The 14,158-nt window shown below is 43.1% G+C and overlaps 1 protein-coding gene and 1 pseudogene across 1 annotated transcript in view; both read right to left on the bottom strand.

Annotated features, from left to right (window-relative positions):
• Senp5 (SUMO specific peptidase 5) overlaps window positions 1-14,158 on the bottom strand; it is a 36,692-nt gene that overhangs the window by 3,581 nt on the left and 18,953 nt on the right. Inside the window, exons 6-7 of the mRNA XM_021184758.2 lie at window positions 11,406-11,483; window positions 2,232-2,369 (exon numbers count right to left, since the gene is read on the bottom strand). Coding sequence (XP_021040417.1) covers window positions 2,232-2,369; window positions 11,406-11,483 — 216 coding nt within the window. The remainder of the gene's footprint in view (window positions 1-2,231; window positions 2,370-11,405; window positions 11,484-14,158) is intronic.
• LOC110311442 lies at window positions 3,850-4,771 on the bottom strand (annotated as a pseudogene).

Below are 14,158 nucleotides of genomic sequence, written 5' to 3' on the forward strand. Positions count from 1 at the left end.
TGGTTGTGAGCCACCATGTGGTTGCTGGGATTTGAACTCTGGACCTTCAGAAGAGCAGTCGGGTGCTCTTACCCACTGAGCCATCTCACCAGCCCTCTTTTCTCTTTTGAGATAGGGTCTCACTTTGTAGTCCTCACTGGGTGGAATTCATAGGTCCCCCTGTATCTGCCTCCTGACTGCTGGGATTAGAGGCATGTACCATCAAGGCCAGCACATTAATGTTTTCTATCTGTTCTTATAAGTAGTATAGTGCAAGCCTCTATAACTTTCCCAATGCCATAACTGAATAGTCTGTCTTTTCTAAACCTTACCATATACTAAATCAGAGCGCTCGAGCTCTCCCCCCCCCACCCCCCACGCACGCACTTGAGTTCTCTGGATACTTTATGGCGGATGTTTCAATCAGTCTCTGCCCCTAATATATAATCTTATATTTATATAAATAACATTTTAATTCTAAACTTTTCATCACATGCCTTGACATCTAAGAGATGAGTCTGCCTTCAGTATTCCAATTCAAGTCCATGCTCATGAGTTCTGCAGTGTGAATTCTAGGAAAAGCTCACTGGGCCTTTCAAACTGCCGTTAGTGGGCTGGGGATGCAGCTTGGTGGGTAAAATGCTTGCCTAGCATGCACAAAGCCCTGGCTCTAACCCCAGCACCAAGTAAAGTGGGTGTGGTGACACACACCTAACCTCTCAGCACTTAGGTGGTAAGGACAAGAAGACCAGGAGTTCAAAGATATCCTTGACTACATAGCAAGCTGATGGCTAGCCTGGGCTATATTAGACTTGGTCTCCACACTAAGCATGGCATTGTAAACCATAGTTCCAGGAGGCTGAAGGCAGGATGAGTATATGTTTGATGCCAGTACGGGTTATACAGACCTTCAATCATAGAATAAAAACAAAATCATGGCAAACTGATGAGATAAAAATTGTTATTTAGCCAGGCGTGGTGGTGTATGCCTTTAATCCCAGCACTCGGGAGGCAGAGGCAGGCAGATTTCTGAGTTCAAGGCTAGCCTGGTCTACAAAGTGAGTTCCAGGCCAGCCAGGGCTATACAGAGAGACCATGTTTCGGGGAAAAAAAAAATTGTTATTTTAGTTTGGTGAAAATTGAACTCTTCTTAACATTGAGTCTGCTTGATTCTCTAGCTATTCAGATTTCCTCCAAATAATTAAAACTTTAAAGTCTTCACCCTAAGGCTTTGCACACTCCTTACTACAGTATCCTTGGATGATGGGCTCCAGGAATAAATAAATTCTTCCTTTTTGGTTGTTTGTTTTATTTTGTTTTGTTTTGTGAGACAGGGTTTCTATGTGTATGTAGCAGGGCTGTCCTGGAGCTCACTCTGTAGACCAGGCTGGCCTCGAACTCAGAGAGCTGCCTGCTTCTGCCTCCTGAGTGCTGGAACAAAGGGGGTGCGCCACCACCGCTTGACACCAGGCATACTGTTCTAACTGGGTCTTCATTATGCAGGAAACCCAGCCACGCTGACTGCACTTCCCATCGTGTGATAGTAGCTGTGCTTCCCATCTTGTTGATAGTAGCTGTGCTCTACAGGGTGTGAGGGTGTATGGCTGAGATCCCAGCATTTGGGAAGCAGAGGCAAGAACACCAAGAAGTTCAAGGGTGTCTGGCCAGTCTGGGGTACATGGCCAGCAGCCTGGGATGGATGAGCTAAGAGCATGTCTTTACCCGAACTCTAATATTTTGTGTTAGCATAATAGTTATTTAGAAGATTTGAAGTAACATTAGCTCTAAAAGAGATGAAGAAAAAACAATTTCTATCCATACTCAAGCACTTTTAAAAAATAAATTAAGATTTATTTAATGTATATGAGCATCCTGTTGCTAACACAACAGAAGAGGACATCAGATCCAATTACCGATGGTTGTGAGCCACCATGTGGTTGCTGAGAATTGAACTCATGACCTCTGGAAGAGCAGCCAGTGCTCTTAACCACTGAGCCATCTCGCCAGTCCAAGCACTTTTTAAGGAAAGGAAAAAAAATGTGGTTTTTGCATTTCCTTAAAAAATGCTGACCCCCAATAGGGCACCCACACCTCTCTAAAGGGGGCCTCAGAGCATGAAGCTCAGTCACCTTGCCCTGAGCACGTCCTCTGGTCATCCTCAAAGCAGCCGCTGACATCTACTGCTGTCTAGAGCTATGGTATATCATTGTTCATCATAGATAAAAAATAAGACAGGCAGAATATTAACTTACCTCTACACAGAATTTAAAATGAATGCCTTGGGAATCATAAAAGGAGATAATCCGGCTGGAGAGTGTCACAGTAATGAGAGACCAGTGGACCTCCAGGTGGATGGGAATCAACAGAAGACTCTTTTTAAACAAGTCCACCTGGTTAAGAGAAGCAAAAGAAACAGCTATCACTACAGCCAACGACAGTGATGGTCACCTATTGACCTTTGTTTGACCTACTAAAATCATAAAATGGGGAAGAGGTGAAGCAGAACTTGAACCCATGTCTCACCTCTTTTTGTGTGTTTGGTTTTGGTTTTTCAAGAAAGGGTTTCTCAGCCCCACATGGTGGCCACGCCTTTAATCCCAGCATTTGGGAGGTAGATGCAGGCGGATTTCTGAGTTCGAGGCCAGCCTGGTCTACAAAGTGAGTTCCAGGATAGCCAGGGCTATACAGAGAAACCCGGTCTCAAAAAACCAAAAAAACAACAACTGTTTGTCTTGGGGGCTGGTGAGATGGCTCAGCAGGTAAGAGTACTGACTGCTCTTCCAAAGGTCCTGAGTTCAAATCCCAGCAACCACATGGTGGCTCACAACTACCCGTAATGAGATCTGACTCCCTCTTCTGGCGCATCTGAAGACAGCTACAGTATACTTACGTATAATAATAAATAAGTCTTTGGGCCAGAGTGAACAGAGTTGACCTGAGTGAGTGAGGCTGACCGGAGCAAGCAGAGGTCCTAAAAATTCAATTCCTAACAACCACATGAAGGCTCACAACCATCTGTACAGCTACAGTGTACTCACATACATAAAATAAATAAATCTTAAAAAAAAAAAAACTGTCTTAATAAAACATGCAATCTCATGCAATTCTGTTTTGTCAGTTTTGTTTGCCCTCTTATCCCCTGACTCCCTAGTGTAGCATGTAGGAAACATGTTTCCTTATACAGTTCTAAAAAAGAAGAAAACACAAAGCCGGCGTAGGATGGCGCCTGCCTTTAATCCCAGCACTCAGGAGGCAGAGGCGAGTGGGTCTCTGTTGAGTCTGAGTCCAGTTTTGTCTATAGAGTGAGTTCCAGGACAACCAAGGCTATACAGAGAAACCTGTCTCAAAAACCGAGGAGGGGGATGAAGACCCATACAGACATGGTTTAGTACCTTTACCAGACAGTCTTGGCTATTCTCATCACTTCCCTGTGTCTCTGATGTGAAAATGGAGAAAATGTTCTTGACAATAATATATGCCCTTTAGGTCAAATATATCCTTAAAATCCTAGCATGCCCTTTTTATCCTAAAACATGTCTTCTCAAATCTAGAAAAACTGCTATTCCACTTCTAATTCCTACAAATGGGTGGTGAGATGGTTCGACAGGTAAAGGCACCTACCACCAAGCTGGGATCGGAGTTCAATGCAGAACCAGCATTGTAGGAGGAGAGAATTGACTCCCACAATTCAAAGTTCCTGAACTCCACACCTGTATCATGGCATGTAGGCACACACACACACTAAATTGATGTAATTAATTAATTAATGTAATCATGCGGAGTTAAACAGACAACCCTTGAATGCACGGTTCTTTCACTATAGATATGTGCCACCATGCCAAGCTTTTTCTTTTCTTTTTTCCCCCCATAGGTATATAAACTATTAACAGCAAAGGCCCAGAGACTCATTTCTTCTTAGATACACCCACAGTACGGCCCCTGCAGTCAGTGGTCTTTCTTGGTGTGCTGACTGCGAACACAAAGGCCCCCAAAGTGGCTCAGCCCTCTATGGGCTTGAATTTTCTTCAGCCGCTCCAGGTCTTCACTCAGCTTGTTGTCTAGACCGTTGGCCAGAACCTGGCTGTACTTCCCATCCTTCACATCCTTCTGTCTGTTCAGGAACCCGTCTGGAATCTTGTACTGTCGTGGGTTCTGCATGATGGATCACACGCTCCACCTGATCCTCCGTGAGCTCTCCAGCCCTCTTGGTGAAGTCGATGTCTGCTTTCCTCAACACCACATGAGCATAGCTCAGCCCCACGCCCTTAATGGCAGCGATGGCGAAGGCTATTTCCCGCCGCCCATCGATGTTGGTGTTGAGTACTCGCAAAGTGTGCTGGAACTTCTCAGGGATCACTAGAGACATGGCGGCGGCACAGACGGAGGCGTGTGGGCCTCCCGTGGAAGAGCCATGCCAAGCTTTTTATTCCTGTCCTTTTAGATGGGGTCTCCTGCAGTCCACTTTTCCTTGAACTCTCCCTCTAACACAGGATGACCTTGAACACCTCCTTAATGCTGGGATCACACGGATGAGGCCCAACAAACTCATTTTTTACAAGTGTTTGTGGAGTACCTATTGATTGGTTATCCTTTGGTATTTTTAACTCCTCAAGATCCTATCTCAAAGTAAAAGTTGTGGGGCCATCAAGATAGCGCAGTGGGTCAAGCTGCTTGCTGTGCCCGAGACCAATTTGGATCCCTGGGAACCCACCTAGAAGTGGGAGAAGAGAACTTAGTCCACAAAGCTGTCCTAGGACCTTCCTGTGTGTGCTGTAGCATGCAGGCACCTGCACACAGACCAGCTACCACACATAGAGAAATACAATTCTAAAACTTAAAAAGCAATTGTCCACATTTTGTTATTACTTTTATTGTGTCTTCTTTTCCCCTATTTATGTCTTCTGTTAACTTATTTGCTTTCTGGAATTGAATACGGTGACTACTTGATAACAATGAGATTTCACAGCATTTTTTTCTCTTCTGTGTTTGGGAAGAACCTTGAATTCATTGTGTAGATGCTGGTGACCATGAATTCCTTTATGATCCTCTTGCTTCCACCTACTCAGAGTAGGACCATTAGGTGTGATCCTACAAGGCTCCCCTCAAAACTTTAGTTGTCCCTTTGAAGTTCGTGTGATGTGTGTCTCAGCACATGTACCTGTATGCACACAGTCCACATGGGAGGGGCTCGGCCCCGAGCAGAGGCTCAGTCAGCTGTCTTGCCTCCACTGCTTCCCTGTCTCATTGACAGAGTCTCTTACTGAATTTGAAACCACGTCAAGTCCTCCACATGCCTGTATTGTGAGGAACTTATCACAGAGCCCCCCTGGCTGCCACACTTTATTTCCTGGTCCTATTTTCAATTAGATTCATAATGAGAGAAGAATGTCTCCACAACTTTCTAGTGGATAAGTATATGATCAGTTCTTATAAGTGTCCCTTAGGTGCAAAAAAAGTAAATAAATACAGCTGGGTTGGGTGACAAGTTCAAGGCTAGCTTGGGTACATATATACTGTCAATCTATATGGGAAGTAAAGGGGAACCAGAAGAGAAACATAGATTTCGTCTTTAAAAAAAAAATTTCACCCCTTTTTGTTTTGTTTTGATTTTTGGAACAGGGTCTCTCTATGTAGTCCTGGCTTTCTTGGAACTCATCACATACTCCGCCTGCCTCCGCCTCCCCAGTGCTGAGATTAAATATGTGCTCTGCCACACCTGACTTTTTTTACTCGTTAAAATTTGTATTTTTGTGTGTATGGACAATGCATGTCACAAGATGTGTGGTCAAAGGACATCTTGTTTTGGTTTTTTTTTTTTTTTTTTTTGGTTTTTCTTTTTTGGTTTTTCGAGACAGGGTTTCTCTGTATAGCCCTGGCTATCCTGGAACTTACTTTGTAAACCAGGCTGGCCTCTAACTCAGAGATCCGCCTGCCTCTGCCTCCCAAGTGCTGGGATTGAAGGCGTGCACCACCACGCCCAGCTCCGGAGGACATCTTGTGAGCTGGCTCTTTCCTTCAATAAGGAGGGGTACAAGGACTGACTTCAGGTTGAAGCGTCAGAGTTGAAAATAACCACCTTACCAGCTGAGCCATCTCCCTTTTTAGGGTATGTTGCTCTATTGTGTATTGATGCAATCGTACTGACTGCGTTAGGTTTCATGAGCTTACGTGTTGTCTACTGGGTTAGTCAATGAGAGATGTCATTGTATACATTTATTTTTATTAGTGTGTGTCGGTGTTGTGTATACAAGCATGTCTGTGTATTGGCATGTGAATGCAGTTGTTTGAGAGTGTCAGAGAGGGCACTATGTAGACCAGGCTAGCCTTGAACTCTAAGAGAGTCACATGCCTCTCAGTTGGGAGTACTAGGATGGAAGGCACATACCATGACACCAGCTTTATTTTGGTTTGGTTTGCATAGAAATTCAGTTAAGTGTCAGTTTATTATCAAGCACCCATTTTCATATGATTTTGTTAGTTTCTTAGCATTTAACATATGGCTACAATTTTTTTTAGTTCCTAATTTGAGAATCCAAAGAATAATTTATTTTCATTTAACAAAGTAATATGTATTTTTCAACTACTTCCCATGAACATATACTTTTTACACAAAGAAAACCATTCATTGTGTTTATAACGTTTGCTCACCCCTATCTTCCAGAGCCATGTAAAATTTCCAGCTGAAATAGCATCTACATATATGTGCTATGCAATCTATACATAAGTATATAAATGTGGGGTTGGGACAGAACCCAGAGCCTCCCATGGAGTCGGATGTGCTTTGCTACTGAGCTGTACCCCAGAGCCCTGGATCTGTACTTTTAGTTCTACCAAGTCCTAAATAGTGAACTGTCCAATCTATTTCTACTGTAGCCACCATAGCTCATCGAGTCAAAACTCATGCATCTGAGGTTATCTTTCATACTTGCTCTCCTTCAGTCACACAGAGGACACCATGAAAGTGTGTGCATTTCACTCCCACATCACACTTGTCCACATCTTGCATCTGTCCTGCTATCATTCTCGACCCAACAAGCACCACTATCCCTGTCTTACCCCCATCCATCAAGTCTGATATTCTTCAGGATTCCTAGAGCAAAAACTGGAATGTAAACTATAAACTAGATGTCACTTAGAGCTCTTTAAAAGATTCCTATTCCATTTATGGGAAAGTAAAAAATGCAGCCAAATACAATGTAACACATCTGTAATCCAGACACTCAGAAAGCTGAAACAGAAAGAAAGAAAGTAAAGAATGGCAAGGGGGAAGAGAAGAAGAAAAAGGAGGGGGGGAGAGAGAGTAAGTATTGGGATTGGGTGGGGGTGGGGAAATCAGAGAAGCAGCAAAAATGAAAGAAAACTAAATGCACCGGACTTAAGTTAATGAGGTAATTTTGGAGAAAGCCTGAATGAAGGGGGTGGGGGGTGACAACGATGACACCTGGTTGCCAAGGAAACCACCTGTGGCCAAACAGTAAGGATTCTCAATCCCAACCTTCTACTTCAGTGAATTAGGGGAGAGAGAATGAATAAAGTTAGTGGGTCACCAGTGGCTAATGGTTTCTAAGCAATCATGCCTACATAGTGACCCTAGAGATGCCTTCATAGTGAGAAGGCAGAGGGGCAGAGAGGGCAGAGGCAGAGGCCAGCCTGGTCTACAGAGCTTGTTCCAGGACAGCCAGGGACATACATATCTAAAAATCAAACCAACCAAAGCCGATGGCATCCCACTTCCTTCTGTTCCACAAGCAAACTCCATGAAGCACTCTCTCATTAGCTTCTATTGACTGAAGCACTCTCTCATTAGCTTCTATTGACTGTGACATGAGACAAAGTTTCTCTTCCCCATCTACCACCGCCTAGAAGTGCTTAGCCTACCTCAGCTAGGGGATGGCTCAGTGGGTAAAATGTCTGCTCTCAGACTGATCCCCAGGCTAGAATTTAAAAGCTGGGTGTGTAAGACATACCTATAATCAATCCCAGCCCAGGAGAGACTGAAATAGGCCTATCCCTAGAGCATGCTGGCCAAACAGCCCAGCCTACATGTCAAGATCTAGGGCAGTAAGGGACCATGTTTCAAATCACAACGTGGGCCAGGAGCACACATGCTTTTTATCCCAGCACTGAGAGGTAGAAGCAAGTGGGCCTCTACATACTGAGTTCCAGGACACCCAAGGCTATATATAAACCCTGCCTCAAAAACAAACAAACCAACCAAAAAGCAATATAGATGGCTCCCTAGAAGAACAATACCCAAAACAGGTCTCTACATATGTACACACACAAACACACACACACACACACACCCCAAAGGTAAGGGAATTTGTTAAATGTTTAAAAACTGGACTGGAGAGATGGCTCAGTGGTTAAGAGCACTGACTGCTCTTCCAGAGTTTCCGAGTTCAATTCCAGCAACCACATGGTGGCTCATAGCGAAAATGTACTCACATATATAAAATAAATAAAATCTTTTAAAATAACGTTTAAAAACTAAATGTACTCTAAAAGCCGACTAGATTTCACATTTCTGGAATTCCACAATGGTTAGAACTAGAAATACTACCAGAACAACAAGCTCCTTCCTGGTCTTGTTTTTGGAGTTTTTTTGTTTGTTTTGTTGTTTTTGTTTTTTTGAGACATTATCCAGAAATCCTTGCTGGCATTGAATTTATGACCCTCTTACACCTTAGCCTTCTGCATGCTAGGATTACAGACCAAGAGGCTGCACACCCGGGTTCCTAGAGTGCACCTTACAAGCCTGGGCTACACACCCTAGGTTTTTGGGAGAAGAGAAAAGAAAGTAACTGAAAGGGTAATTATAGAGAGAATATCACAGTGCACATGAGGAACATGGGGGGGGGGACATAGGGAGGAAGGGGGAGGGAGAGGGAGAAGAAGAGGAAGAGGGGGAAAGAGGGAGAAGGGAAAGGGGAGAGAGGGGAGAGAGGGAGAGGGAGATTATAGAGAGAAACACAGGAAACTTGGGTGTTTTAAGAAAGCAAACACACGCTGGGCAGTGGTGGCGCATGCTTTTAATCCCAGCACTTGGGAGGCAGAGGCAGGTGGATTTCTGAGTTTGAGGCCAGCCTGGTCTACAAACTGAGTTCCAGGACAGCCAGGGCTACACAGAGAAACCCTGTCTCGAAAAACAAAAAAAAAAAAGAAAGAAAGAAAGGGAACACACAACAGCATGTGACTGATGGAGGAGGGACAAATGAAGTGTAGTTTAGTGGTTTAGCCTTTTGTTTTCAAATTATCAATCCCAGAAACATAACTCTTGCCTTTCAACTATGAAAAAGCTTAATAAATAGAAGTTGGAGCAGAGCAGTGGTCCCACATGCCTTTAGTCTCAGCACTCAGGCAGAGGCAGGCAGACCTCAAGCAGAGTTCAAGGCCAAGCTGGTTATAAATTGAATTCAAGTATTTGAATTCTGTTATTAGCACAGAGGCTGTAACGTGACTCAAGGGCAGGGACACTCACCACTTTGCAGAGCATCCACACAGTGGGTCATGGCCACCTTAACTCTGCCTTCACAGCATCTTAATTTTTACAAATTTGTTCATTCTTATTTTATGTGCTGAGTGTTTTACCTGCATAATGTAAATATTCTACATCTGTGCCTGGTACCCCAGGAGCTGGGGTCACAGATGGTTGTAAGCAATCCTGAGGATGTTGGGAACCAAACTTGGGTCCTCTGTAAGAGCCAACATCACTCTAAAACCATTTAAAATAATAATAAAGTTAAATGAAAATTAAAAACCTTTAAGAAATTAATGGCACATCTTTTAATTTCTGGCATTGTTAGTATTTTATCAGTTTAAAATATATTTACTATAAGAAATAGTGACTAAAAACCATAGGGCTTATCAATGACTTTAAATTCTAACTAGCTGGGGTATCAGTTTATTTAAAAATGTAATTTTACTAAAATTAGCAATCTCATGAGCATCTTCTTTTTTTCTTTTTCCAGATTTCCTTAAAAAAAGACCTAGTGATTGGATCATCAAACAAACTGAAATGCACACTTGGTGAGTCTCAATGTTAATCATGACAATTAGCATTTTACTGTGTAGTTAAAATGTATTTAGTGGTTTGCTAAATATAATCTAATTTTCCTCCCAGCAAAGTAAGGGCGAGAGGTGCTCTTGTACAGAGAACGACTGACTTTCAGAATTAGGAAATTTGCTCAAGCTATAGCTAGTTAAGTCACTAAACTGTATCACTCTCCTCAGATTTGTAGATAAAAAATTATTTCTAGGTCTGGGGATATGGCTCATTTGGTAGTGTTTGCCTCAATCTACAAAGCCCTGGATTGGATCCCTCTAGCACTCCATCAATCAGGCATGTTTGCCCATTCTGGTAATGCAAGCAGTGCCCTGCAGAAGCAGATCAGAAACTCAAGGTGGTTCTCAGCTATGAAGTGAATTCCAGGTGTCTAAATGAAGAAATAAACCTTACCCACTGACTTAAGAGTTATTCTCTACCAGGCAGTGGTGGCACACACCTTTAATCCCGGCACTCGGGAGGCAGAGGCAGGCAGATCTCTGAGTTCAAGGCCAGCCTGGTCTACAGAGTGAGTTCCAGGACAGCCAGGTCTATACAGAGAAACCCTGTCTCAAATTTAAAAAAAAAAAAAAAAAGAGTTATTCTCTTAAGTTTTGGTTGTTCGGTTGGTTTGAGACAGGATCTCATTGTAAAGTCCTGGCTGGCCTGGAACTTACTAGGTCAGGCTTGGCCTTGAACTCACGGAGATCTACTCCTGAGAGCTAGGATTAAAGGCGTACACCACCTCACCCAGCATCTTCTTACAACAAGGAAACAAAAGGAAGAGTTTCACATAGCCCAGAGCAGCCTCACACTTCAGCATGGGCTGCATACTGAGTGAGAGCAGCCTGAGCTACACCAGCTGAGGCCTTTTAAAAAAACAAACCCAAAACAAAATTATTTCTACATTAATTATTTGAGTTTGAATTTACTGGTAATTCTGTCAAAATACCAAACAATAGACTCTAACTTCACTGGGGAGGCTGAAGCAGTTGGAGACCAGTCTGAACTTCACTCATACTTGTAGCTCAGTGACACAAACACTTGCAAAGCAAAGGTCCTCCGAGTGAGGGACTTAGCTACTTTTGCATGTTACCAGTCAGCAATAAAAAACAAGCTAAAGGCCTTGTCCAAGTTGTCCAGCAGGCGAATAGCAATGCTGCAATCATGAACTCCGGGACTGGCGCCCCCTCCTTAAAATGCATTCTAATCCTCATTTGACTCAGGAGTTTACTAGTGTTCTACTTTCCAAACATTAAGACAGAAAATAGTAAACACTCTCATGAAGGTCCTGACTCACACCATAATATCAGTAATTTCCAACCTTCCCACCAAGAGTAGGTTATCGATTTCAAATTCAGTACAAAAGGAAACAGAATACCTTCTTCGTCCATCTTTTAACTCCATTATAGCCTTTGGTTACCAGCTGTCTATGGAAAAAGCTGTTGAAGAAGTGGACCTAGAGCAAACACAGAGCAAACACAGTCAGCCAGGTTACAGCACGCTGCACCCACATTCAACTTCACAAGAAAATGAACAGAGCAAAGATTTTGTTGGGGGCTTTTATTGTTGGTTTGTTTTGTTTCTTATTTTTGAGATAGTGTTTCTCTGTACAGCCCTGTCTGTCCTGCAACTCCCTCTGTAGACTATGGCTGGCCTCAAATACGGAAATCCTCCTGCCTCATGGGTGCTGGGATTAAAGGCATGAAACACTATGGCTGTTTTGTTTGTTTGTTGTTTGTTTGTAACATGTAGCTTAGGCTGACCTCACACTCTACTGTAGCTACAGATGGTACTGACTTTCTGATCTTCCTGTGGTGTGTGCTGCCATACCCAGTTTTTTATGGTTCGAAGGCATCAAATGCAGGCAGGGTTTTGTACCCATGACTTAGCACTCTTCTAACTAATCTACATTCCCAAGCCTTCATTTCCTCATTTGTTTTGGGTTTTTTGTTTGTTTTTTGATACAGGCTCTTTCTCTGCAGTCTTTGCTGACCTGTATTAGATCAGGCTGACCTTCAACTCACAGAGATCTACCTGACTATTCTCCTGACTACCACGATTAAAGACATTCACTCATATCTGGCCAGGCCTAGATTTTTAATTAAAAAAAAAAAACTTTTTATTTTAAAAAAGAGGGGTGGGATGGAGGGCTGGAGAGATGGCTCAGTGGTTAAAAGCACTGGCTGCTCTTCCAGAGGTCTGAGTTCAATTCTCAGCAACCACATCGCAGCTCACAACCATCTATAATAGGATCTGATTCCCTCTTCTGGTGTGCATGAAAACAGAGCATTAAATAAACCTTAAAAAAAAAAAAAAAAAAAGGTGTGTGTGGTTGGAGAGAAGGCTCAGCAAATAAGAACACTGGCTGTTCTTCCAGAGGACCTGGGTTCAATACCCAGCAACCATATGACAGCTGACAACTGTCTATAACTCTAGCTTCAGGAAGTCCAACACCTTTACAAAGACTCACATGCAGAAAAACACAAAGTTACTTAAAATAAAAAATTTTAAAAACATTAAAAAACATATTAGAAAGAGAAAGAGAAGGAAGGAAGGAGGAAGGAGAGAAAGAAAACACATTATAAAGCCGGGTGCGGTGGCATACGCCTTTACTCCCAGCACTTGGGAGGCAGAGGCAGGTGGATCTCTGAGTTCGATACCAGTCTGGTCTACAAAGTGAGTTCCAGAACAGCCAGGGCTACACAGAGAAACCCTGTCTCAAAAAAACAAAACAAAACAACAACAACAACAAAAAAAAAAAAACAAAAAAAATTTCCCACACACATTATATAATTAACACAAGAATCTATTTTGAAGTTTCATTAGCATTGTTAACATGCCTTTAATTCCAGCACTCTGGGGGCAGAGGCAGGTGAATCTCTTGAGTTTGCAGCCAGCCTGTTTTGCAGAGTGAGTTTCAGCACAACCAGGACTACACAGAGAAAGCATGACTTGAAAACCAAAAAAGAAAGAAAAAGAAATGACTGTGCCTTTTCATGGTTGTTAGAGAGGCCTGAGGCTCCAAATTCATACCTTTCAGACTGCGTTAGTTTTATAATTCCTACACTGGAGGTTAAGGTAATTGTTAATTCATTTTTTTCCTCTTTTTTGGTTTTCTACTTTTCCAGACATGGTTTCTCTGTGCAGCCCTGGTTGTCCTGGAACTAGTTCTGTTGACCAGGCTGACCTCAAACTCACAGAGATGCATCTGCCTATGTCTCTTGAATGCTAGGATTAAAGGTATTTGCCACCACTGCCTGGTTTGCATAATCACTTCTAGCTATAAAAATTACCTTAGCCAAAAGAAATATCAGGTCTTACATGCTACCCTTAGATTTCTTGGTTTCTCTGTCATCTAAGGCAATGTTCCTACCAGTCTTTGCCACTTATTCAGTGCTAGAGACTGTACACAGGCTCTTGTCAGAGTAGACAAGACTCTAGTCTCACAGAGCAGTCCCTCTAACTTCAGGCATAAAACCTATATCCTCTTGGTGCTTATAAATCTCAGCAGTAGTCACCAGACCAGAACATCATCATCATCAAGGAATGTAAGAATCAAAATTCTCAGCTCCCCACCCCCAAGACATAGTAAAGCTGCAACTCCTGCATAGGCCATAGCAATCTGCTGTTATGTGCCCTCAAGTGACTCTAAAGCAAATTCTTCTAAGAACTATGTAACCTGGCATCGTAGCTGTTGCCTTGATCCCATCATGAGAAAAAATGGAGGAAGAGGATCCCAAATCCAAGGCCAATCTGGGATACGTAGTGAACGCTGTTTCAAAAGGAGCGAGGAGCCCAGGACTTGGGAAGCAGATGCAGATGGATCTCTGAGTTTGAGGCCAGCTTGGCCTGTATAGTAAGACCCTATCTCAAACAAACAACCCCAAAGAGCTGAGTGTAGTGGTTACACCTCTAACCCCCCAGCATTTCTACAGGAGCAGGAAGTTGGCCTTATGTTCAATGCCAGCTAACCTACAGTAGTGAGATCCAGGGCAGCCAGAGCTATGGAAGACCTAGTAATAAAAATCCAAAAATCAGCCGGGCGTGGTGGCGCACGCCTTTAATCCCAGCACTCAGGAGGCAGAGGCAGGCGGATTTCTGAGTTCGAGGCCAGCCTGGGCTACAGAGTGA

The sequence above is a fragment of the Mus caroli genome, chromosome 16 (genome assembly GCF_900094665.2).
Source record: "Mus caroli chromosome 16, CAROLI_EIJ_v1.1, whole genome shotgun sequence".
In the NCBI taxonomy this organism is placed as follows: domain Eukaryota; kingdom Metazoa; phylum Chordata; class Mammalia; order Rodentia; family Muridae; genus Mus; species Mus caroli.